The 26,974-nt window shown below is 34.5% G+C and overlaps 1 protein-coding gene across 1 annotated transcript; it reads right to left on the reverse strand.

Moving 5' to 3' along the window:
• Positions 1-1,178: 1,178 nt before the first annotated feature.
• Rab23 (RAS oncogene family member Rab23) lies at positions 1,179-26,211 on the reverse strand. The gene is made up of 3 exons (XM_073981447.1): positions 25,799-26,211; positions 2,175-3,728; positions 1,179-2,078 (listed from the first exon to the last, which is right to left on the reverse strand). Exon 2 carries the CDS (start codon positions 3,370-3,372, stop codon positions 2,644-2,646), a length of 729 nt encoding a protein of 242 aa, XP_073837548.1. The 5' UTR covers positions 3,373-3,728; positions 25,799-26,211; the 3' UTR covers positions 1,179-2,078; positions 2,175-2,643.
• Between the last annotated feature and the right edge of the window lie 763 nt (positions 26,212-26,974).

Genomic DNA, 26,974 nt, shown 5'->3' on the forward strand with positions numbered 1-26,974 from the left:
CTGTGTTTATATGTCTTAATTTGTACTTAATTCAAAAATTATAAATATGTAATTTTCCTCCCAAATCATAATAAACTCGTGTGTGGTACATTATCATTACGTTATTTTTTAGTGTTCCGTCATGTGGTACACTACGATTTTTTAGTGCTCCGACTGCGGAACACTACGATTTTTAGTGCTCCGACTGCGGAGCACTACGATTTTTAGTGTTCCGACTGCGGTACCCAACGTTTTTAGTGTACCAAAATGTGGTACACTACGTTTTTCGTTGTGCTCCGGAACAGTATCACTAAAATATTTTTTAGTGTTTGTGTTCCGGAACACTAACGCTAAAAATATTTTAGTGATACTGTTCTCGGAGCGGTACACTATGTTAGTGTACTGTTTATTTTCGAACTCTGGTTTACATTGACAGGACAGTTGAGTTCATGTATTGATTGTCAAAAACCCAAAACTCTCATGTATGACGTAGGCGTCCCGACAACTGCAAAAATAGTTGTGAAATTATGAATGAAAATCTTCGATTTATTTTTATTTTCCGTTCGTTTATGTTCATGTTCTTTGGTATTGAACGTATTGAAAATTCAAATGTTATCTCACACATTTTTACAAAAAATATCAAAAGTTTGTTAGCCCTACTGTCTGTGTAAAAATGATGGACAGCTAGGAGACAAACGACAAATGTATTTATGTGTCAATTCCATTGCTCAAACGTCAAATGAAATCAAATCCACTCGGTTTCGTAATGTAAACCAGCTATTAGTAAATCAGCAGTACGATTCTCTAAAGCTGAAAACACATCCAACGTTTGGGTAAAGTTTTGTGTCGTTTTGGCCGTTTGTACACTGTTCGGCATGATGCCGAATAATTCAAATTCATTTGAAATATATGCCGGCAAACATATCAACGCTGGACTTTGGTGTCGGCGTCGCCCTGTTGTTGTTGTTTTTTCCTCAACGCCCAACACAAAACTTTACTCAAACGTTGGATGTGTTTTCAGCTTAACACATTTTAAAAAGTAGTCGTAAAGTTCTTGTTAACTTTTATTTGAACTTTTCATTATTCATAATGTTGCTTTTTAATTTTACCGATTTTTGTCGGTAATTCAAAAAATTAGTTAGAGAATCGCACTACAGAGTTGTATTTGGCGACAAATTGTCTGGTGTAAACGCCTAGAGTTTTTTTTTTGGGTTAACCCACTTCGAGAAGATTTATTTGAAGTTTGCGTTATGGAATTTAAAATCCAATTTTAAATCCAAACCCACTGGGTTAATCCGGTTAAGTGTAACCGGGGTATTATATCATATAGTGAATTATCTCGATTTATTTGATGTAAAACATATGAAAACATTTGTCAAAGACATTGTGATGGACGTACTCATATTGTCATACAATATGCATCAAATAAACCACGATAGATCTGAAGACAGAAGTGCAATGAACGCGTTAGTGATTATTTAGTTGCCCAAAGAACCGGTTTCCATTGACTTTTTACCGTATTAGTCAAGTATGTGTATGTAAAGGAAGAACAGAATCAATCGGCGCTTGTTTTGCTTGCTTCCCAAATAAAGGAGAACGCAGGCGGATTTGCAAAGAGGCTCTGGCATTCGTTTATAATTTCACATTTGGGAAGCAAGCAAAGCAAACGCCGATTGATTCTACTCTGGCCTTAAGAGTAGTTTAATGCGAAAAACAAATCAAGAGCTACACATGTTTAAATTGTCAAAATTTTGCTTTAACTGACAATATCAAATAACGATTGTTATAAATAGCTACTACATGATGATATTTAACATTTGATTGTCTGTCGCTATCAATTGGTCTGTTCCAGAACAGCAAGAATCTACTAATTTTTACTATATTTTCGATATCATAAAGGATAAATTGTTATCGTAGTAAAAATTTGCAGATTCTTGTAGGTTCTGGAACAGACTTAATGTGTTTACAGCATAAAGTGCAGTGTGACTATCATAAGGATTAACTGTAACGTTTTGAGTATTAATAAATAGTTTACTACTATTATACAGAGCTGTACCACTTCTTTCGTCTCGGCTAACTGGGATGAGTATTATGACTACCTGCGAAAAAAATGGAAAAATAAAGAAAAATCAATTAAAACATGTTAAGTGGTGTGTAATTTTTGGTATAATTAAAAAAGAAAAATAAACATTTACCGTTTTTAACAGATTTTTTGAAACGTTTTTCCGAACAACAAAAAGGCCACTTGATTGTCTGGCTTGTGGGTGTTTTTGTTTTATTTTCTTTCTAATTAACGAAAATACGATTCCATTATTATTTTTGAAGATAGGTGTTGACTACGCTCCAGTTATTTCTTGATAAAAAGAACGAATGTGTTGTGCTGTGGTACGTACATCAGCAAACCGTACCGAACACGAGGAGATTTTTATGATTAATCAATGTTTTAATGTGAATTTAATGAAAACTCCATTTTTGACTGCTTTCATCATTAGACAGACATTAGGTGGCTGGCCGGTGGTCCGCTAAATGGAATGTTTGGATGGATAGTTGATGTGTTTTTTTATATTTTTTGGTGAAGTTAATAGTAGTAGTTTAAGGCTGGGCCACCACGTTGGGCGCCGCCATTTTTTGTTGTTGTTGTTGTTTGTTTTACGATCATGTATTTCATACAATGCCGCATTTTTTTAATATTATTTTACGCTTTCGTGCTGTTGAACTTTTTTGCAGTTTTATGGTGCCCGGTGTTGATTTGGCCTTTGTATATGTGGGACTAAACGCACTTATGGTCTTGTGACTTTCATGGTTGTATGATGAACCACCATTTGCTTGGGATTGTTGATTTTGCTCCATATAGGATACCTGACTTAGTTGATGACATTTGGTAGCCAAATAGCGAAAAACCGATGCCACATTAACGTCTTCTTTTACCGAAGTCCTTATTAGGCGACAATTCAATTGTTGTGCCAATGTCTCCACCTCATCGGCTGTTACTACCGCCTGATCGATGAGATCAATTTTATTCTGTACAATAACTGTGGGTATTTCTTGGCATTCATTTTCCACTTTGCGTTTCCATTCTCGTATTGCCTCAAATGAAGCGCGATCTGTGGTCGAAAAGGTAAGAACACACGCCTGAGCACCACGATAATATGCTTTTGTAATGGCATCGAATTCTTCTTGGCCAGCTGTATCCCACAGCATAATTCGTACATCTTCACCATCAATTTCTATTTGTCGTTCGAGGAAATCCACACCAATGGTCTTTTTATAGTCCTTTGTGAAAATGCCCTTGCAGTAACGCTGAATCATAGATGATTTGCCCACACCACCATTGCCAACAATCACAACTTTGATGGCAAACTCAATGTCATCTTCACGCATTGTGTTAAACATTTAAAATTCAAATCTTTGCTATGTTGAATTATGTTGGTGCTTTGATGCCTGTTGATCTACTTATTCGTATAACAATTTCTAAACTGTTCAATGTCTTTATAAGTACTCCGTTTTTAAAAGAAATTCAAACTCAAATTAAACTGCATATCATTGGCTGGTCTTCATTTTATCTAAAATATTATTTTAAATTTTAATGTGTAGATATTTCCATTATACTTTGTTATTGAATTCAATGTTTCTTTCTTGTTAATTATATTCTTTAATCATATGTATTGGAGTTTTTGAAAATTATTTTCGTAGCGTTTTTCTCTTATTTTAAATTACATCACATTGATTTGATCTGCTCTTTATGGTCTCTGGAAAATATTAAGGAAAAAATAGAAAAATAAAACGCATTGAATTTCACTTTTGTTTAATTGTTGTTAGCTTGTGCGTAAATAACTAGTTTCTGTAGTTTGTTTTGAATTTAGTTAAAGCGTTCAATGTGACACTCACACATCGGGATCGACATACTGGTATTACGGCTATATACTACTAAGGTTGTATTTAAGTATGTATGTAAGTCGTACACAAATATTTGTCTATTGCGTCAAATTGTCAAACTAGTTCTCTTCAAAATTCTTATTTACAAGTATGGTCGCTGAGGTTTTTTGCATACAAAAAGACGGCGTAGTATTGAAGCGGTGGTTATATTTAAGTCTTCTTTTAAAAAGTGTTACATTAAGTTTCATTTAGTATTACCTTTATTATGTTTATAATACGAAATTAGTTCATTACTTTTTTTTCGTAAAATTTATGAAAATGTGTCAACAACATCCTAATAAGGCACTTAAAAGCCCATTTTCTCGATTTATTTGACATATGTTTATTGTATGAACATGACAACTTAAATCCACTAGATTTGCTACATTTTGCATAGTCTAAATCAAAATATACTAACAGAGACCTCCACCAAAGAATCCATGGTAAAAAAATTGTAAAATCGATTTCGGTTAATCGATTACACAGTGCTACAGTGAAAATTTGCAGGGGTTCTAATGCATAAATTCGGTTTTGTGGGAGTCCACAGAATACGAAAATACCTTTGGTTGCTTTGGGTCACTTCGGTTTTTCATTTTATAACAGTAAATGTAGTGAAAAATGGGCTTTCTTGAATTTTCAACTTTAAACGGACATTACTTCTTTTTTTCACAACCAATTTGCACACACTGTTTTTCATTATAAAGGGGAGAGTAATGCCTTTCGAACAAGCCATAGATTTTTAAAATCGGTTAACAAATGGCTAAGTAATAGTGGTTTAAGTGTGAAAAAAACGCATTAAAAAACAGTAAAACGTTTTTCCTTGTGCTCTAGGCTGCGTAAACGACACCTAACGGTACAATTATTTACTGTTAGCAAGTAGGAAATTTAGTTGGCTTTCCAAAATGGGAAAAACCAACGACATCGGTTGAAAAATGAATGCGTTATGGCATTTTTTGTGTTGCAACTTTTTGGTTTTTTCTCATATTTTCCTTTATAAAACATTGATACCTTGTGCGTAATTGTTAAGCAGGATAATCACAACTAGAATCATACATGCTAAGATACCCATCTTTTATAAAGGAAAATATGAAAAAAAACCAAAAAGTTGAAACACAAAAAATGCCATAACGCATTCATTTTTCAACCGATGTCGTTGGTTTTTCCCATTTTGGAAAGCCAACTAAATTTCCTACTTGCTAACAGTAAATAATTGTACCGTTAGGTGTCGTTTACGCAGCCTAGAGCACAAGGAAAAACGTTTTACTGTTTTTTAATGCGTTTTTGTCACACTTAAACCACTATTACTTAGCCATTTGTTAACCGATTTTAAAAATCTATGGCTTGTTTGAAAGGCATTACTTTCCCCTTTATAATGAAAAAAAGTGTGTGCAAATCGGTTGTGGAAAAAAGAAGTAATGTCCGTTTAAATTTGAAAATCCAAGAAAGCCCATTTTTCACTACATTTACCGTTATAAAATCAAAACCCGAAGTGACCCAAAGAAACCAAAGGTATTTTCGTCTTCTATGGACTCCCACAAAACCGAATTTGTGCATCAGAAATCCTGCAAAAAAATTTTGTCCACTTTTGTATCACAGTGTTATTAACCTAAAATTTCCAAAAGTCGTAGTCGACTATTGGCTGTGCGAAAACCGTATAACCGATTATTCTTAATCGACTTTCGAAAGTCGGAGTCAATAGGTCTGTTCGATAACTACGCAAGTAAAAAGTATTTGCAAGTACTTGCAACTGCTTCTCATTTCTCTTTTATTGAACAAGTTTATTGTCGAACGGCATTTTGTAAAAGTTTGTACAAATTTGTACAAACTTTTGTGTTATCGAAAAAAACCAAATTATTATTCGTAGTCGACCATTAGTCGTACTCTATTATTATTTGTAGTCGACTATTAATCGTGGACGACTATTAGTCGTAGTTGACTATTGGGTGTGCTAAAACTGCGTCCAGGACTGGACACATAAAGGCCTCGACATATAAGAAGCATGGCATTCTTGCTTAAGTCATATCTGATAAAAGACTAAAAGCCAAGTTCAACCTAATAAAAAGATTTCAGAATCACATTTGAATTTGGTCGAACTTGGTCTTTTGTCATTTACCAGATATGACTTAAGCAAGAATGCCATGCTTCTTAAGGCCTCGACACATAAGAAGCATGGCATTCTTGCTTAAGTCATATATGGTAAATGACTAAAGACCAAGTTCGACCTAATTCAAATGTGATTCTGAAATCTTTTTATTAGGTTGAACTTGGTCTTTAGTCTTTTATCAGATATGACTTAAGCAAGAATGCCATGCTTCTTATATGTCGAGGCCTTTATGTGTCCAGTCCTGGATCGAGATGTACAGGAGCCAGAATGAAGTCCGAAAGTTTTACCAAAGAGTGAAACATCAAACTGATGGCTTTGATACAGACACATCCTCCTGTAGAAACCAGCAAGGTAATTTGGAAACTGATACATTTCGCACTTGTACAACAAAAGGGTAATAACTCACAATTTGAAAATGTTCACTTTTTTGTATAAATCGATACATGATCAACTCTACATACTGTAAAAAAATTCCATTGTTTTGTCTACTTGTCAAAAATGACGTTATGTTATTCTTCATGTCTTCAAAATAACTTCAACAAATGAGACTTTTTTCTAGTTGCACCCACAGGTTTCTGACATTTAGATCGCAATTTTCCAACAAAAGTAGTATTTAGAATTACGCTCTCCTTATATCTGTTATCAATCGTAGCTCATTTTTTCAGTTAAACAGTTCGGAAACTTCTTAGCCTAGCACAAAATGCGCGGTATAAACAGAAAAAAGTTAAGTGTTTTGGAAACTTCCATCTCTGTTATGAACACATGTTAAATTTTGTTTCGATCTGGCAACTCCTTCATATAGAAACAGGTGTTCAAAAAAGACGCATCCGCAATTTTTTTACAATGGAAAAATTAGAAATCCGTTCTGTCATTAAATATTTACATAAAAAAGGTTTATCGGGACAAGAAATTCATAATGATATGGTGAATGTGTTAGGTGAAAGTGCTCCTTCATATGCAACAGTAAAAAATTGGGTTGCTGAATTTAAACGTGGTCGTACAAGCATTGAAGATGAACCACGTAGTGGACGTCCAAAAACAGCAACAATAGACATTGTAGCCAAAGTGCATGATATGGTATTAAATGATCGACGAATAAAAGTGCGTGAAATTGCTAATATCATGGGCATCTCAAATGATCGAGTCTATTTAATTTTGCATGAAGAACTACAGATGAAAAAGCTTTCTGCAAGATGGGTGCCGCACAGTCGATCAAAAACGCATAAGAATGAACATTTTTCAAGCTTGTTTGGATCGTTTTAAGCGAAATAAAATGGATTTTAAGCGTCGTATCATAACTGTTGATGAGACATGGATCCACCACTATACTCCAGAGACAAAAGAACAATCCAAATAATGGACTGAAGCTGGAGGGAGTGCCCCAAAGAAGGCAAAAATAATTCAATCGGCTGGTAAGGTTATAACAACGGCTTTTTGGGACTTCAAAGGTATTTTATTGATTGACTATCTGCAAAAGGGTAAAACAATAAATTCAGAGTACTATTGCAACCTTTTGGATCAATTAAATGTACAAATTCGAGAAAAACGTCCTGGCTTACAACACAAAAAAATAATTTTTCATCAAGACAACGCACCAGCGCACAAGAGTGTTTTAACAATGGCTAAAATCAACGAATTGAAGTACGAGTTCCTTACCACCCACCTTATTCTCCTGATTTAGCTCCCAGTGACTTTTAAGCTGGAAACACATACAACGTTTGGGTAAAGTTTTGTGTCGTTTTGGTCGTTTTTACACTGTTGGGCATGATGCCGAAAAATTCAAATTCATTTGAAATATATGCCGACAAACAGATAAACGCTGAACTTTGGTGTCGTCGTCGCCCTGTTGTTGTTGTTTTTTCTCGACGCCCAACGCAAAACTTTAATCAAACGTTGTATCTGTTTTCAGCTTTACTTGTTCCCAAATCTAAAAAAAATCCTTGCTGGCAAGCGTTTTACCTCAAATGAAGATGCAATTACAGTTGTAAACCACTATTTTGAAGACCTTGAGGAAAACTATTTTAATCAAGGGATAGAATTGCTAGAAAAGCGTTGGACTAAGTGTATTGAACTTTCAGGAGATTATATTGAAAACTACAAATATTTTTGAAAAACTAACTATTCTCTTTCATTGATAGACTAAGAAGTTTCCGAACCGCCTCGTATAGTATTTAGTATACCGCCCAGCCAAGATGAGGTAAAGACAGCAATGAACCGGCTGAAAAATAATAAGGTAGCAGGAGCTGATGGCTTACCAGCCGGGCTTTTCAAAACCGGAGGCGACACGTTAATAAGGCGTATTCATCAGCTAGTTACCAACATGATGAAATTATAAGGTGGCATAAAACGCCAGCGTCGTGCTTTCAATCTGTCAAATGTTTTGCTATTATGAATAAATTGTATGAAAACGTAAACAAACATATTGACATCTTGAAGCATTTTCGACAAAAATTGAGTTGTTGTTGTATTATTTACGTGACCTGGTAAAGAGATCTTCGTTAGCACCAACTAGCAGGAAGAACGAGTACCTGACGATTGGAACGTGGTCACCCTGTGCCCTGTCCGCAAGAAAGGAGATAATACTGTATGCTCTAACTATAGGGGCATAAGTTTTCTCCCTATTGCCTACAAGATAGTGTCAGTGATAATGTGCTAACGACCAAAGACTATGGTCAACGAAATAATTGTGATACCAATGCGGCTTTGGACTTGCAAATCCATTGACCGTAAAGGTAATTTGCCTTTGTAAAATGACATTAACTGATACTCGGTCCTCAGTTAAAATACGAAAGAACCTCTTAAGAGTTTAATACCAAATAAGCTTTCATACAAGGAAACTGCCTTTGGTGTGACTTATTCAACATTCTGCTGGAAAAGGTTATACGAGATGCAGATGTTAAAAGAAATGACACAATAGACAGCAACAGTCACATGTTAGGAAGGAGAATCAGCAAAAGTGGGTCTGCCAGTAAACGGCGAAAAGACAAAGTTGACAAAGACAAAATGTCGACGTGCAATGCGTCCATAGAGCTAGGACCAACAGTGGATGTTGGTTCCTATAATTTTGAGGTAGTAAAAGATTTCAGTTGAAAAATAAAGGGAAGAATTGTGTTGGCCAACAGATGCTACTTTGGCTTAAATAAGCAGTTTAAAAACAATGCCACATCTCGTCAAACAAAAACAACGCTTTACAAAACACTGATACTACCTGTGCTAATGTATGGTTCGGAAGCCTGGGTACTTGCGCAAGCAGACATGTCAGTGCTTGGTGTGTTTGAGAGAAAAATTCTTCGAAAGATCTACGGGTTCGACGTCGTATGAACCACGAGCTGTATCTGCAATACAACGACATCGGTATAGATAAATGTACCGAGATGCAACGATTGCGTTGGCTAGGCCATATCATAAGAATGAGCGATGATGAACCCACTAAAAAGGCGTTTTAATACGTACCAAAGAGATGGAAAGAGGCGGTATTCCAAAAAGCGAAGCAACAAACTGAGAGAATTGGAGATCTTTTCTTAGTTCGGCTTATGGAACAAATGTTCTGTAATAGGCCAGCTAAGAGGTAGTTTACACTATCTATCAATGTCATATGACACGAAATAAAAACATTCCATATTTACCCACGGAGGCTATGTGGAGACGTAGTTTTTTTACATTTTTGCTGGTGTGGACGCACAGAGTAAATGGCGTAAGGAATATCTCCAATATTACACATATTAGCGAATACATAACGATGGAACATTTCATGTCATATGACATTTACATAGAGTGTAAACTACCCCTAAGTAAGTAAAAAACATCAGTCCGCTTTGTCGAAGGTCACACTAGAGTGGTTTCATTGAAACTTTTAGGCATTCTTAAATCGAGTTCCCCACTACAGTAACTTCATGATTTTACTCTAGTATGGAAATCGACCTAGGAACCCTGGATTTCATGAAAACCATCAAGTGTGACCTTCGACTTTGGCAACTGAGATATACATACCCGCAGTCTGTGTGAATTAAAACTTTCATCTATTGTCATTATTTATCAGGGAGTCTTCAGATTATGTGGCGCTTTTGGGGTGTATGAGCCTGCCGACAAAAATATATATTTTGATTAAAGCTCAAAAGTGTTTCGGAGGAGGTACCTGAAGGAATGGATCGACATTTTGGAAGTAAATCTTATTTTGGGAGTCATTTCTTTTTGGTAGATATTGGGCCCACCAGTCATTTTAGTTGGTCACCTTATAAGAGTTTTTGTCAGGAAGCATGGACTTGCTGTAAAAAGGACCACAAGCAGTAGCACCGGTATTATTTTCCAAAGGATCTTCGAACAGACTCTAAACTACATTAAAAAAAAAAAACGTTGAACTCTTGGGGCTGAGGTACCCTAAGGAGGGGACTGATATTTACAATTTTCGAAGTTAAACTAAATTTAGACAACATATTGGGAGAACCAAAGTTTACACCAAATCGGTTGCTTCGTTTTAAATAATCTTGCATACCATTTAAGTACAATGTTTCGCACTTCTGAGGGGAGGTACCGGAAGGAGTGGACGCATAAATTCAAAGCGATTCGAGAGCAGGTCTTAATGAACTTTTTCGAAATTTTGTGTGGGAGGTACCGCCGCTTAATTTATAAACATATGGTGTGTTCCAGAAGCTGCACAATAGTACTATTTAGTACTATTATTCCAATTTTGTGCTAGAAAACCTATCCCGTATTCCAATAAGTAGAAAAATTAGCTCTTCTCTTTAAACAAAGATGGCGCTCTCTTCTGTTATTTTCTACCACACAAATTTGCGTGAGTTGAAACTAGTAGCTTGTTTGCTGGAATCAGATTGGCTGATACCATTTTTTGCCATTTTTCCGCTCCCGTACATTTTGAATAAATTTCTATTGTAATGAAAATTTTGGCAGCTTGCTCTTTTGCTAGATTTACCATTAAAAAAGTACTGGAACAATGCAATAAATTACAAGAAAAAATCAAGATACACTGTACTGAAGTAATAGGCCATTTAGATATGACTTCATTAGCCGGATTTAGCGTAAATGTTTTCTATGCTCACTATTTATGCATTTTGTGCCATATTTTTTGTTTTCCAATCAATCACAATACTGTTTAAATACTTGTTGTAATGCATCAATAGTTACCATTTTAATTTTTGGAAACTATTTTTTTGATATTTATGGGTTATTTTGTATGTACACGTAAACAAACATCAGCTGACAGTTTATATCCTCCAAAAGCTAAGTGTAACCAGCAACGATTAATCCACTGGATCTATTAAACTCAGTGGGTTAACCTTGAATAGTGTAACCGGGGTATAAGTGCAATGAGATTTGTACTGGATTTATTAAATCCAGTTGAGGATTTATGTCTAGTCTAAATGAGCTATAACCCACTGGGTTTGGGTTTCAAGTGTCAATTCCATAGCGCAAACGTCAAATAAATCCTCATGAAGTGGATTAACCCGGCAAAAAACTCTAGTGTAATAGTACGGTTACACTACAGTTGTTTGCCGGGTTGACCCACTTCGAGAGGATTTATTTGACCTATGCGCTATGGAATTGACATTTGAAATCCAAACCCACTGGGTTAATCCGGTTAGGAGTAACCGGGTATAACCGTACTGTTAACCGGATTTAATAAACCCACTGGGTTTCAAATGTCAATTCCATAGCGCAAACATCAAATAAATCCTCATAAAGAAGGTTAATTCGGCAAAAAGCTCTAATGCAAACGCCGTTTTACATTCGAGATTCTTCCCGGTAATAGTACGTTTATATATAAACGGATTTAACAAACCCACTGGGTTTCAAATGTGAATTTCTTTGCGTATACGTCAAATAAATCCTCAATAAGAAGGTTAACCTTGCAAAAGGCAAACATTTAGGTTTTATGAATTAATTAGGTTTAAGGCAATGTTAGCCTTAAACCTAATTAATTCATAAAACCTAAATGTGGGGCAAATAAGTCATTTATTTGACAGATATTGAATGGAATTGAACATTTAAATGTCGCATGTTTTACAGTGCCTTTATTGCCTGTTTATATAATAGATTTTTGCCAGGTTAACCTTCTTTATAAGGATTTATTTGACGTATATGCAATGAAATTGACATTTGAAACCCTGTGGGTTTATCAAATCCGGTTATATGTGAACGTACTATTATACCCCGGTTACACTTAACCGGATTAACCCAGTGAGTTTGGGTTTTTAATCCGGTTAAGTGTAACCGGGGTATAAGTGCAAACGGGGTATAATAGTACGTTTACATATAACTGGATTTAGTAGATACACTAGGTTCCAAATGCCAATTTCATTGGGTATACGTTAAATAAATCCTCAAAAACGTTAACCCGGCAAAAAGCTCTGGCAATCCCAGGGGGGGGCAGATTTTTCGATATCGGATTGACTCGGAGCCGGTTTGCACCTTCGCATTCATCCACCATATACCTGCTGGTCGAATACCCGAACGAGGCCAAACTCCTTGCAGAGACGACGGGATTAGCAATTTAGCGTGATGAGCTTCGTCGAGCCAACCCTAGTATCACCAGAGTCAGGGAGCTGACGCACTAAGTTAACAGGTTGATGGTTGAGCATAATACGCATTTTATACTTGCACTTAAAACAGGTGTTTTGAGAATTTACGTCATTTATTTGACGGATAGTGTATGGAATTGACAACTTAATTGATGCATGTTTTATAAAACATGTTAAATGTAAAATGCGTTTAAGCGGAACAAGTCGGAATAAGCGAATAGTGAGCAAAGGGTTATGTAACTCTCGCACCCTGGAAAGAAGGAAGACGGGACCTCACTCACGTTTGGCGACGTTATGGACCAAATACATACGGTCCGTTGTGTGTCGTGTTGCGCGTTGAAAACAACAACCACATGAAAAATGTGTAGGCAGGGTGGTCCCATTACTTAAGCCAGTCAAGGATGTCAGCAAAAGTGAATCGTACAGATCGATTTCGCTTTTTTCGTCCATACCAAAGATTCTTGATGTTTTACTCATCCCAAGCGTCAGAAATCATATCATCAGTATGGGTTCCGTAGGCGAAACGGGACGACTGCAGAACTGCACTCCTTCTCCACCCATATTACTGGAGGACTCAACCAGAGCAAGCCGTGCGATAGGACAGTGGTTGTAGCGCTCGACTTATCTACGCTGTTAGAGGACATTGATTATCCTCCGGCCAAGTTTGAAACTTTGGATAATCAATTATATGTGTGGACGGAGCTTATCCCGGCAAAAAGCTCTAATGCAAGTGGCATTTTACAAGCAAAGCAAATGCTGTTACAACAACAAGCTTTGTTCCCGTAGTTGTTTAATTGCAAGAGTTACAAACGGTCAAAAATTTATACTACATCATGGCACAATTACCCAGGTAGTGGCATAGTAAAATTTTGAATATGTTTGTCAAAACTTTCTTTATGTTGATGGGCAAATTACAACAAAAATAATTTTTTTATAAAGGGATTTGACTTTTCATATTCGATCAGCTGGTGTGATACCACTACCTGGTAGTTCTGCCATGTACTACATCCAAATTTGTACAAAAAATAAGGGATGGAATTTGGATATGATTTTATAAACGCCTGTTAGACTGTGTTAAACGCCTGTTAGACTATGAACTATGATTTAAGCTGTCAATCCCATAGAATATACGTCAAATAAAATCCATTGGATTTAGAACTATGATTTATTTGACGTATATTCTATGGAATTGACATTAGAAATCGAGTGGATTTATAAGTCTAAACGTACTATTATTCTGAATGAAAACTTCCTTCCCGTGAGTTTTGTCTCTCTGTCGTTTTAACTGAAAGAAGAAAGTGAGAAAACTCACTGGGAGTTTTCATTCAAAATTTCGTATGCAAATAAAGCTAAATTTATATTTACCAGGTTTTATAAAACATGCGTCATTTAAGTTGTTAATTCCATAGACAATCTGTCAAAAAATGACGTATTTACCCTAAATAATTGTTTTAAGTGCAAGTGTAAAGCGTACTAAAGACTTAATCGAGCAGAGCAAATAGGTCTGTTCGATAACTTAAAAATTTATAAAAATTTTTACAAAATGCTGTTCCATAACAAACTTGTTCAATAAAAGGGAACTGAGAAGTAATTGCAAGTTCCTGCAAGTACTTTTTACTTGCCAAGTTATCGAACAGACCTAATGCCACATATCCATTTTGTGTTCCGCTTCTATAGGCTGTTTGTCGGGTTAATAGCTCATTTAGACTAGCCATAAATCCTCGACTGGATTTAATAAATCCAGTACAAATCTCATTGCATTTAGATATACATTTTGGAGGATTTAAATGGCAGTCAGCTGATTTTTGTTCATAGCACAATTACCAAGGTAGATGCATCAGCCCATCTGATCGAATTTGAAACATCAAAAAAATTTTTTGTAAATTGAATTCGTCTCAAAAAACATACGTCAAATTACAAATGTATTGTTTAATACTGAAAATGTTAGCACATTATGCTACTAATGTTAAATAAAGAGCAAATAAATTATTATTTTATCGCAGTTTGCCCATCTAAAATAAATAAAAGAATTATTTTATCGTTTAGACATCATAATTATTAGTCTTGGTTGATTAAAATCAACTTTGTACATCAAAACAAATTTAATTTTCCGCCTTGTTTACAAATTTTTACATTTTAAATTATTTTTAGTGTAGCAATTCACCGATGCATCTACCTTGTTTCTTGTGCCAGCTTGCAACTTTTTGTATTTTCTAGCAACATGTTGCTAAAAACAGTGTTGTATACGAGGATTTATGCCAGATTTAAAACAAATCCACTCAATAGGAGGATTTATTTTTGTATGGGAAATCTGGTAGATTTTGGCTGGATTTAGCAAATAAAACCTGATAATGCGCTAAATCCGGCTAATGGTGTCATATCTAAATGGCATATAACATTCCTTATGAGGATTTGTTTGACGTATATGTAATGGAATTGACATTTAAAACACAGTGGGTTTCTTAATTCCGGTTATATAAACGTACTTCTAGTAAGCATAGTATTTTTGATCTTGTTTTTTGTTTTTCGTTCCACCCTTTTATTTATAAATATGTATTAATATTGGCACCTAACTAAAACTTGTGCCAATGACCCGTGTTATGTTAAAATACTAATTAATTGATTAAGCATAACTCTGGCCATTATAATGCATAAAAACATGATAATTTCTGCGTGAAGATATTATTGAAAATATGGGCGTTTTGGGGATATATTAAAAAAGAGCAATTATATCACAATTGAACTCATTGTGGGGTATGAGGTCTTCACAATGTTACCTCCTAAAAGATCCACAGAAATAAAGCAAAGTGGGACAACTGCAAATTTGCAATTCCGTTCATCTGTTACGATATTGAGTCAAAAACAAGTTTATAAGTCTATTGAACTTTGCGAGCGCTTGCTCATTTGGCCGAATGGCAGAAGAAACATTTAGTTGGTGTTGGAAAATTTACTACATATCAGTGTTTGGTGAAGATGAAGATCTTAATGAATTTTCATTTCTCTTTTATTATCGCTGCTGTTGGCTGTGTCTGTTGTGACGCAAACACACATACACCAAACTAACAATATTCACTTTCTTTTTCCATAGATTTCTCTAGCAAAGATCGTACATCAAACGAGCACCATAAAGCTAGCCAATACCTTAATGTTAAGAAAACTAGAAAAAAACAAAGTTTTTCCACCTTTTTTGCAGGTTAACATGATAACAGGTTTAGAGTGCGCTTTTTTCGATGCGTTCATGAAGACAAGGCTATGAGGAACATGCACATGCACCCAATACAAAATTACAAATATGTTTTTGGTCGTTTAAAAAGAAATGGCATTCGACACCATGATCGTTAATCATGGAAAAATTTTTATTGCTCAAACTGGACTCGTGTCTAGTAACAGTAATGTTTGTTTGTTTTTATTGTTATTGACATTTGAGAGGAACGCCTATATTTTTCACTAAATATTCCATAAAAACAAACCTTTTGTTTTTATTCGAATTGTAATTTCCTACTCTTCTTCATGTATTGTTATGTAAATTATCTAATCAGAAAAAAAACTTATTTGAAATGATTTAAACTTCTCAACAAAGTATCACAACTATCACTTGGATATTTTATGATTTCAGAAATGTATGAACAAACCTTTCCAAATATGAATGACACAACCATCATTTTAGCCAATATCATACACAGGTGAAAGATGTCCATGGTGGTATTCAACAAAGTTCTTCATTGTTCCAATTAAACAAACATCTCTCACCAAGTCGTATATTAATAATTTCCATGTGAATGGTTGGGTTATATTTGGCTCTAATAAACCACTAATGCCATTGTCATATTAAAAATGCAATAAAAATAATTATCTTCAATATACCGTTAACATTGATGATGGCTTACTTGTGTCTAAAGCATCCCTGGAATTTTGTTATACTTTCAAATTTATGTTATAGACACATTTCGCATATTGAATGGGATCTGCCGAAACGATACAGATAATCTATCATAATTTGAATGTCAATACCTGTATTTTATGAAGATTTTTGGCAAAATTCTATCTCCCATTGTGCCACATATTACACAATAGCCTGCAATGGTAGAGATGAAATGTGAAATTTAACGGGTAGGGCAAATGTTTTGTCGGAGACATGTGAAGTAAGAGTTTCTACAGTAGTGATTCATCGAAATAAAGAGAGTGCAATTTAAATTTACTACGGTAACAACTTTTCCTTTATGATATCGAAAAATACTTAAAATTAGTAGATTCTGGAACAGACCTTATGATTATCATGACACAGTTATGCTTTGTTCAGACTGACGGTGTTTCGCTCTCTATTCGTTGTTCGACCCCAAATTACGATGTAATTACTTCATTTCCCATACAAAATATTGAGAACGAACAACGATTTGTGTACATTGTTCAATTTAAATTACTCTCAGAACGATAAAATATGTCCCATCTCTAACAAATGAGAGAATTTATCGAAAAAAATTAATTATGAAAAATACAAAATTTAAAAATTTATTAAAAACACAAACATTTTTAGAAAAACTGCAAAATATGAATGAAAAGTAAACGGCTTAACGACTAGTATATACTTAAATCATAGCAAATTGTGTCTTCTTTTTCATTGCACTTGCATTTCTTGTCCATCGTTTCAAATTCGCGTACAAATTTAGAAACAAAAATCAAATGCCTGCCGTAAAGTCTGTATAAAAAGTTATTTTGGCAGATCTCTCTCTCTCTCTCGTTAATTTTTAAAATAGAAAAATTTGAAAATATGCTGAAAACACCAAAATTGTGAGAAAAAATAGAAAACATGAATGAAACTAATATAATTTAATATTAAATAGATATCAGAAAGAAGGACAAATATTTTTTCAGTTCATATCAATTAACTTTACTCGTCTTTTGGCTGAAACTTTCTTTATAATCAGTAAACAAAAACTATGAAAATATGAATCATGTTGCTATGAATTGTGTACCATGTCGTATGAACGGGTTATTTGTGTACGTTATTATGAGAACGAACGACGTTATTCAAATGCTGGTATGAACATGGCATTATTCAGGGGCTCAATTCTGTTTCTATAAAAATGTCCATATTTACATTCGGCAATTTTCCTTGCGGCCAGCGTTGTCAGTATTGGGGATTTTTCCCCAAATTGGGGAATTTTTATTTGCAATGGGGAAAAAATTTTCGACTTGGGGAATTGGGAAAATGTTGAGGAAATCTGAAAAATATTTGGGGATTTTTGGGGAATTTCTTTTTTGTCTAATTACTTCAGATCATCTTTTAATTTCAGTACGTTAATAGTAGCAGCGCACGCGTGACGCACAAATAACATGCATCATATACTAACTGGTCGCAGCTGTAATAATTTATGACAGATTTGAAGTGTTATCATGCGGCTCGACGACTGACAGCGTACTAGAACAGTGGGTTGAATTGAAATAACATTTTCCATCATTTTTACTGATGAAGGGGACTTAACTGCAGAAATGATTACTGTATTGATGGGCAATGATTAAATTAAACTTTATTTAACATTCATGGCTCCAATTATAAAAGAGATAAATATGCTAAGTCCAAAAAGGATATAATACTTTTTGTAGTTAAATGTTGGCCGATATCGGACAGATAACCCGTTTTTTTATTCCTACAAGTTTGCTTTAATAATAAGTGTCAGATAAATTAAAAGGAACTTTGTGTTTCTTTTATAATTTAAAGTGCGCCCAAAAACAAGAACAATTTGAGAGCAAATTCAAATTAACCAACCCAATTTGAGTAAATTTGATGTATACAGACGGTTTTGCTTGAAATGGAATGTAAGATGTAATAACAAATCCCTGGTAATGCGAACTTTATTCCTTTTTTTCTTAAAGTAAAGTATAACAAAAAGGGATTTTAAAGAAAAGATGTAAGAACGGGCCTTAATCTAAGTTTTCAAACCGATGCACATTGCTAATATGCATTTTTCCCTGTGCACTCGAATATTGAAACCATTTATAAAAAGGAGGAAGATATTGAAACAATATTTGCAGCAATTCACTGGGACAACACAATTTAGCTCTATATAGAACCAGTTGTCAACACAAAAATCTCCACGATTGTTTACGAATCGCAATGGAGATAGTTATCATTCGTAAATTGGAGATGGCATTAAATATGCTTTCCGTTCCAACAAGTGAAGACCTGGGTACATAAGCTGCCTCGCCTGCTTACCTTGCTTGCTTCTGATAAAAGAATATAAAAGAATAGGGCAACCCAGTTCGAAATTTGCTCGGCCTTCTTTATTCTCTTATTTTTGTTATGTCAGAAATAAAGTAATAAAGCCAGACAACTAGGCGAGGCAGCTTATGTACACAGGCCTTAATTCTTAAGTAGAAAGAGTCTTCTATTTTGAACCATATTCGGAAATAAAATGCAGTACGAGTTACTAGAATAAATAATCAATTTTCTAACAACTCCATTTGTTGTAGAATTTTTGACCCAGTTAAAGAAATGTTACAACTCTTTCATTATACAAATTTATATAAATCCAATGAGACTAATGATTCTGAATCACTTGAAAGTGAAGTTTTGAATATCGTTAATTTAATTCATATATAAGTGTATAGAATACTTTACAAGTTTAATGATATGAATTTTAATAGTAAAATAAAACTAATTTTGATTTTTTTGTAATTATTTGTAAAAAAAAAATTTGGGGATTTTTTTGAGGAAATTCAATAAAATCTGGGGAATTTTGGGGAAAAGTTTTGGACAAGTTGGGGAAATGAGTCTAAAAAATACTGGCAACGCTGCTTGCGGCAATTGTCAGTTTGTCGGTGAGAGAGGGTGTTGAGAGGCAAAGGGTTACCATATACCTCACCTCTCTCTCCATCAAACTGACAATTGCCGCAAGGAAAGTTGCCTAATATAAATAGGGACATAGTGAAGTGAATACTTTTATAAAGAAAAAAACTGTAAAATGAACAAAATTATAAAAGAAATATTTTTCTATTCAAATTTCCATAGAACAAGAATCCAGCCCCAGATACCCAGCTAATGGTACTATGAGCTGTCAAAAAAGTTGGAGTAATTTAAACACACACAAGTAAAGAACAAATGCTCTGTTCCAGAACCTGCAAGAAGCTACTATTTTTTACTACAATAACATTTTTTCCTTTATGTTATCGGAAAAAATAGTAAAAATTAGTAGATTCTTGCAGTTCTGGAACAGACCAAAAGTTAATAATTATTGTTCTAATTATGCATTTTTTAATACCTCCTAGAAGAAGATAATAGCACGGTCACACTACAGCTTTTTGCCGGGTTAACCCACTTCATGAGGATTTATTGCTTAATCTGGTCAAATCTGACCAGTTTTGCAATACAAAAATCAAATCCACTCACGACTGGGTTTATTTTAAATCCGGCACAAATCCACAAAAAATACAGTGTTGTATTCGGTATTTGTGCAAAAAAATCCAACTCTACTCAAAAAGTACCAAAAGTTGCAACTGTTTTTGCAACAGAGTTAGTCGTGTTTTACACGTTTACGATTGGTCGCATGAGATTTTATGGAGTTAATAAATCTAAAGTCATTTGAAAATCATAAAATTATTTATTTTTTACTTTAGACATTTTTTTAAAAAAAAAGTACGCTTGATACCATGATACAAAAATGTATCCCTGTGTGTAAAATATACCAATATGAGAAATTGTCATACGAGAAATTGCAAAAGTGTAAAACACGACTTTATTAGTTATTTTGTATGTATACGTAAACAAACATCAGCTGACAGTTTATATCCTCGAAAAGCTAAGTGTAACCAGCAAAGATTAACCCACTGGATCTATTAAACCCAGTGGGTTAACCTTCAATAGTGTAACCGGGGTATAAGGAGGATTTATTTGACTAATGCTTGTTTTACATTTACGAAATCCACTCGATTTCAACTGAAAATTCCTTTGCGTATATGTCAAATGAAAACTCATCCGAAATCCATTGGATTTCATTTGAAGTTTAAGCAATGGAATTGACAGTTGAAATCGAGTGGATTTCGTAAATGCAAACCAAGCATTATACACAATGGATTTGGAAATTTAAAACTACTTTCTGTTACTGTCAACTCAAAATGTCCTATGTCCCGGGCCATACTGGAGTATTTTCACTGAAATTTTGACATGAAATTATGCGTTTCTAGATCGATTTCCATAGTAGTGTAAAATCATGAAATTGCTGTAGTGCGAAATTCGATCTAAAAACGTATAATTTCATGAAATTTTTTAATGAAATTCACTATAGTACGGACCGGGACTATGTAAACACCAAGTTATTTCTAGCACCTCTGCATATTGACATCCGTTATATATTGCTTAGATATCTGGACAATCTGATTAAATCTGTGAATAGATTTCCTTTAATGGTGATTAATGGGAATTTAATTGAACTGAGATAATTGTCAATTGATTATTTCAGACTTATTTAAATTTCTCCGTAATGACATATTTGTGGTTTTTGTTCTAACGTTAAGATAATGTCTGCTATTCTGTAATATGTGCATACATACATGCCTGTCGTTAATGTTGCCTTCAAGTCTCTTTGTTGTTTTCTTTTACCACTCTATCGGTAGAGACTATCAAAACTTATTAAATTATGTGGTGCGGCGGCTGTTAGCAGCACACACACATACCTGGACATAAAACAATGCGAAAAAACACTTAACCGGGAAAACAAGAGAACAAGATAGTACAAACAATGGCAGCAGGAGGTGGATCACTAAGAACAACAGTTTCTAAAACTAACCATAGGCGTGGTAATGCAAAGGTGAACAGGAAAATTAATGATGCCGGCGTCTTTCTATATGTTTTCCTGTATGCATTAGCAAAAATAATAGCAAATGAAATCCAGTGTATTTCATATGACCTATACTTAATTGATTTGACAGTTGAATTCCACTGGATATCGTTAATGTAAAGCATAGTACACACGGTCCAACAAAACTGACAGTCAACGTACTTTTACGGCAATTTTCTGGCAAATAAAAACTTTTTGTTAGCTAAAAATGATTGAAATACAACATTTAAGGTATAATTTAGTGATTAGGAAAGTAATTATTCGGCTAGACTTTGATATTAACGAAATAGACCTCGATGACTGTCAGTTTTGTTGGACCGTGTGTACTATGCTTAAATATGATCTACGTTTGCATTCTACTGGATTTATAAAATCAATATTATAGTATGTTTACATATGAACGGATTTAATAAACCCACTGGGTTTCAAATGTCAATTCCTTTGTGTGTACGTCATTAAGAAGGTTAACCCTGCAAAAAGCTATAATATAAACATGGCCTTATAGTACGTTTACATATGACCGGATTTAATAAACCGACTAGGTTGCAAATGTCAATTGTGTATACGTCAAATAAATCCTCATAAAAGGGTTAACCCGGCAAAAAGCTATAATATAAACCATGTATTACGCGATGCTCACATTAGAGCTTTCTGCCGGGTTAACCTTTTTAACACGATTTTTTTGACGTATATGCAAAAGAATTGCCATTTGAAATCCAGTGGATTTATTAAATCCGGTTATATGTAAACGTACTATAAGTTAAATAAATCCTCATAATGAAAGTTAACCCGGCGAAAATCTACAATGTGAACTTGGAATTAGGCAACATTTCCTGAGGGTCTTTTGTCACCGTTAGAGATTTTAATGTTTTCGAGCCTGGGAATTGAACACAGGCGATCAGCGTACAATGCTGGGTTTATCATTAGTGTTTTCGTAAGGTCTTCTTAACAGGTCACTAAGACAACAGGCACACAGGACAATTTGTCTTAAAATACAACCCTGTAGTGGAATTCTGTAACTAATTTTTTGAGTTACCGACACAAATTGGTACAATTTTGACGAATTACATATAAGCATTTCATTTCATTTATTATTCATACATTACAATGCCAGTAAGTCTTTCAGAACAAATTCAGCATTAAATATAATATAAAAATTCAGCATATGTACATGAACAAATATAATTCTTTATGGACAATTATTTAGATTATACTTATTATTAAAAATATATATATATATAAATATAACATTTTAAAAATTTTGGCTCCCTAGCCAATAATATATATATGAAAATAAAATAAAAAAAGACCCATAGCTAAAATGCTGAACCTAAAATGTAATTTCAAGAACCAGAGTGACGCCGACGAATGTACATTAAATAATTTCGTTTAAATGTATAAGGAGAACTGGCGAAATTACGTAGATTGATAGGAAGATAATTCCACACTCTAGCCACTCTTACGACGAAAGATCGATCACACATTAAAGATCCAAAACGAGGAAGCCGCACTTGTGGATTGCGTATATACCGAGAAAAAGAGAATTTCTCACAAAGCATTTCAGGACCTCCATTTTTAATAATTTTATAGAAAGAAGTCATAACACGAGCATTAACATACGATTGAAAGGAGACACCCAAAAACTCCATGACATAGTTCGAAACATGATCACGATAGCTCAATCCATAAACAAAACGAAATACCATATTAATAATACGCAAAATCCTATCTAAGCATAATTGACTCGTGCCAGATATAACTTTAATACCATAAGTAATAGTGGAGATCAATAAGGCATGCGCAAGCTGTTTCCTTACAAAAAGTGGCAGATAAAAATTTGTACCACGAAGTTTACGCAATATAGATATCACTTAAGGAAATAAAGTATCAATGTGGGGACTAAAATCAAGTTTGTAGTCAACCCAAATACCCAAACACTTTATTTGATCAACGATTTCAACCACATTACCATTCATACTCATTGTAAACATATGACTACTCTGCCGAACGGGACCAAATAGTAACGACTTTGTCTTGCTAACGTTAATTACAAAATTATTTTCCTGCAACCAAGAAGCAACCATATTCAAAGTTGTATTAATTGTTGGTGGCAAGCTAATAGCATTAGGAGACTGAAAAAATAAATGGATATCATCAGCATATATAAATGGAAGACATGTATTCATATCAACGGAAACGTTGAAATCGTTAATGTACAAAATAAACAGCAGGGGGCCAAGAACTGAACCTTGTGGAACCCCACTACTAACACTACGTACTCTAGACTCAGACCCATTATAATCAACAAATTGAGAGCGACTATTTAAGTAAGAAAAAAAATTAGTCTGCAAGCAGTATTATTGAAGAAGAAATCCCTACTCAAGTTTTGGATAAGGGTCGCATAGTCTACTCTGTCAAAAGCTTTAGACAAATCTAACGAAATCAATACACCACTATTACCAACATTTTTATAATTTCGGTAACTACCAAATTTTTTCGATAACTTAAAAACCAAAATAAAGTTGTCGTTATCTCCTACCGATAGTAACAGTGTTGTTGTTAACTTTTATTGATACTTTTCATTCATAATTTTGCGTTTTTATGTTACCGATTTTTGTCGGTAAGACTATGTTTACATTTACGAAATCCACTCGATTTCATCTGTCAATTCCTTTGTGTATACGTCAAATGAAAACTCATCTGAAATCGATTGGATTTCATTTGACGTTTGAGCAATGGAATTGACAGTTGAAATCGAGTGGATTTCGTAAATGTAAACATAGTATAAGGTTTGGTTTAATTTTATCGTTAAACGCCAATGACAGATTATCTACTTCGCCTGCTTTGTTAAATTGTGCGTAATAGTATGGTTATACCCCGGTTACACTTAAACGGATTAACCCAGTGGGTTTGGATTTCAAATGTCAATTCCATAGCGCAAAAGTCAAATAAATCCTCTCGAAGTGGGTTAACCCGGCAAAAAACTCTAGTGTAACCGTACTATTACATTAGATTTTTTGCCGGGTTAACCCACTTCATGAGGATTTATTTGACGTTTGCGCTATGGAATTGACATTTGACACCCAAACCCACTGGGTTAATCCGGCTAAGTGTAACCGGGGTATAATTTCCAGAGCCACATTTAAATTTTTTTATCGTTTTCCCCTTACAATTTGAAATCTGCCCTCGGCTTTAATGCTCCCCTTTATTAATAATTCTTTGATGCGTCCGTGCCAACCCAACATAACAATTGCTTGAATGATCATGAAGATTGCTGGCTGACTGGCTGGAGATACTACAACGCGCGGTGGTTAGTGCATTCACTGTGTTTTGTTACATTTTGCTGATTAAAACAGCTGCAGCAAAGCGCCAATCTGTTTTTGATTGTTGTTGCTTTTGTAGTTGCATGGAACTCTGTTCATCTTCAAAGCTATTGTCGTTATTTGTTAGCATTAGCTCTGTTCCAGAACTAAAAAGTTTTTACAATTTTTACCACTTTTACACATTTTGCGTTCCCGTGCACTAAATTTATATGAAAATCGTTTACGACTTTTACAACTTTTACGACTTTTACCACTTTATAAAGTACGGGAACAGGCCAATTGTTTTGCTCATATTAGTGGTCTTCATTATCTCAATTTCTTCACGTCAGAGATTTGTTACATATGTTTATTTGGTCGTCGAACAGTGAGTCGTCGTCTTTGGTTCGGTCGGTCGGTCATGCAATACATTTGCTGCTGCCTCTGCTGTTACTCTAACTCAAGCTCCTACTTAAGGCAATTATGAATAAATTTCTCATATTTCAAATCGCATATATACAACAAACATACATAAATGGGTACTTCTAACGGTATCGTGGCTTTGTACTCTACTCTACTGTGAGGCGGTGGTGCGGTGCAGAACATATAGCAACAGGTGAGAGACGACACCGCGTGCTTAGAGCAAGCAGCAAGCTTATGTTGTCGCTGCTGTCAAGAGTGATCTTGGTGGTTAATGTCTGTCTGTCCAAAGTTTTTTCTCAGTCTTTTGTATCTAAAAGATCTTTGTTACCATGGCTTTGTATTTTTTCTTTTTTTTGTTTTGTAGTGGTGTCACAGTGATCCATTAGGTGACGGCAAAACTAACTAGTATCTTTGTATCCAACTATGTACGGATGTTTAATCATGTGTATGTTCATTCATATGTAATATTATACAATTTGTTAATATTGTCTTTGGGTTTCATGTTGTTAAATTAGGTTTTAATTAATTTGCTTGCATCCTCAAATACCTAAATTATAATGTATTGAGGTGGCGGATCGCTATGCCTTTTTTCCCTTTTGTCACAGACACCCACCGGTTTCATGTTACCGCTTTTGTTGTATGCAAAAATCCCAGCACCGTGTGTACATTGTGTGTGAGAATTTGTGAATTCATTCACCTCCACATTACTTTGTTTAGCTCTCCAGTTGTGTAGCTCTAGCACAGAAACTTGCTTTCAACAATTTTTCTTTTTCTTTGTAACAACTAATTTGATGCTTTTTTTGATCTTTAAACCGCAGTGAAAGTCAGTTTTTTTAAGAAAAACCTCAAAAATTCCACTATTTCTTCCTTGTTTTCAATTTTTCCTATATCTCTTGGATTTTTTCTTAAAACTTCGCCTTAATTGTTTTATTTTATATTCACACACTTCATTGATATTTTTCTCTTTGTTGTTATACATTTCTTGTTATCATTTTCAGTTTCATACCGTCGGTCGTCTACCCGCTTTATAACGAAAAACCCGGCTTCTAGTTGTTAACTCTTTAACGCTTTTACAAAGACTAAATACACAACCTACAGGTGTGCTCTTTTTCCCCAACATCACTTGTTGTGGTTGACAAGAAATTCTTAACCTGGCTTAAACTCATTGTAGTGGTGGAAGTCATAGTACGTTATTAAACAAATACACTGTTACAGAATGGCTAAGAGTGAGAGAGAGTTTTTACAAAGAGCAAAGAGAAAGATATGTATGTTTTGAATTGGAAGATTTCTCTGGACAAAGAGAAAGGCAATTTGCTTAGTCCCGGTCAACACAACAGTAATTTCATTGAAAAAAATTTATGAAATTTTGCGTTCTTAGGCCATGTTCATATTATAGCCTTTTGCAGGGTTAACCTTCTTAATGAGGATTTATTTGACGTATACGCAAGGGAATTGACATTTGAAACACAATGGGTTTGTTAAATCGGGTTATATATAAACGTTCTATTAGATCGAGTTCCATTCTAAAGCAATTTCATAAAATTACTTTAGTATCTCTAAAGCCACACGTTCAAACTTTCATACGAAACCATGGTAGAATAAGAAAAGGTAGCAGCAATACACAGCTGACTGAACTGGGTTGTAACGTTAGTGTCAAATTTCATATGACATTTAATACATTTATTTCTATTTCGATGTACATTAGGGACATATATTTTTTGAGAAAAAAAATATATCATTCGGAAAAAACCATTTCCCAGAAAGACTTCTTCATATCAATGATATGTAACCTCCTCCAAGTTCGAACGATAAGCCGCGCAGTAAATCACCGCTTGTAGAGGCGATACAACGTTTGTTAATATGTGAGGTATGTTGTTAAAATTT

This window comes from Musca autumnalis, unplaced genomic scaffold (genome assembly GCF_047663935.1).
Source record: "Musca autumnalis isolate F117 unplaced genomic scaffold, ASM4766393v1 scaffold_1, whole genome shotgun sequence".
Lineage (NCBI taxonomy): Eukaryota > Metazoa > Arthropoda > Insecta > Diptera > Muscidae > Musca > Musca autumnalis.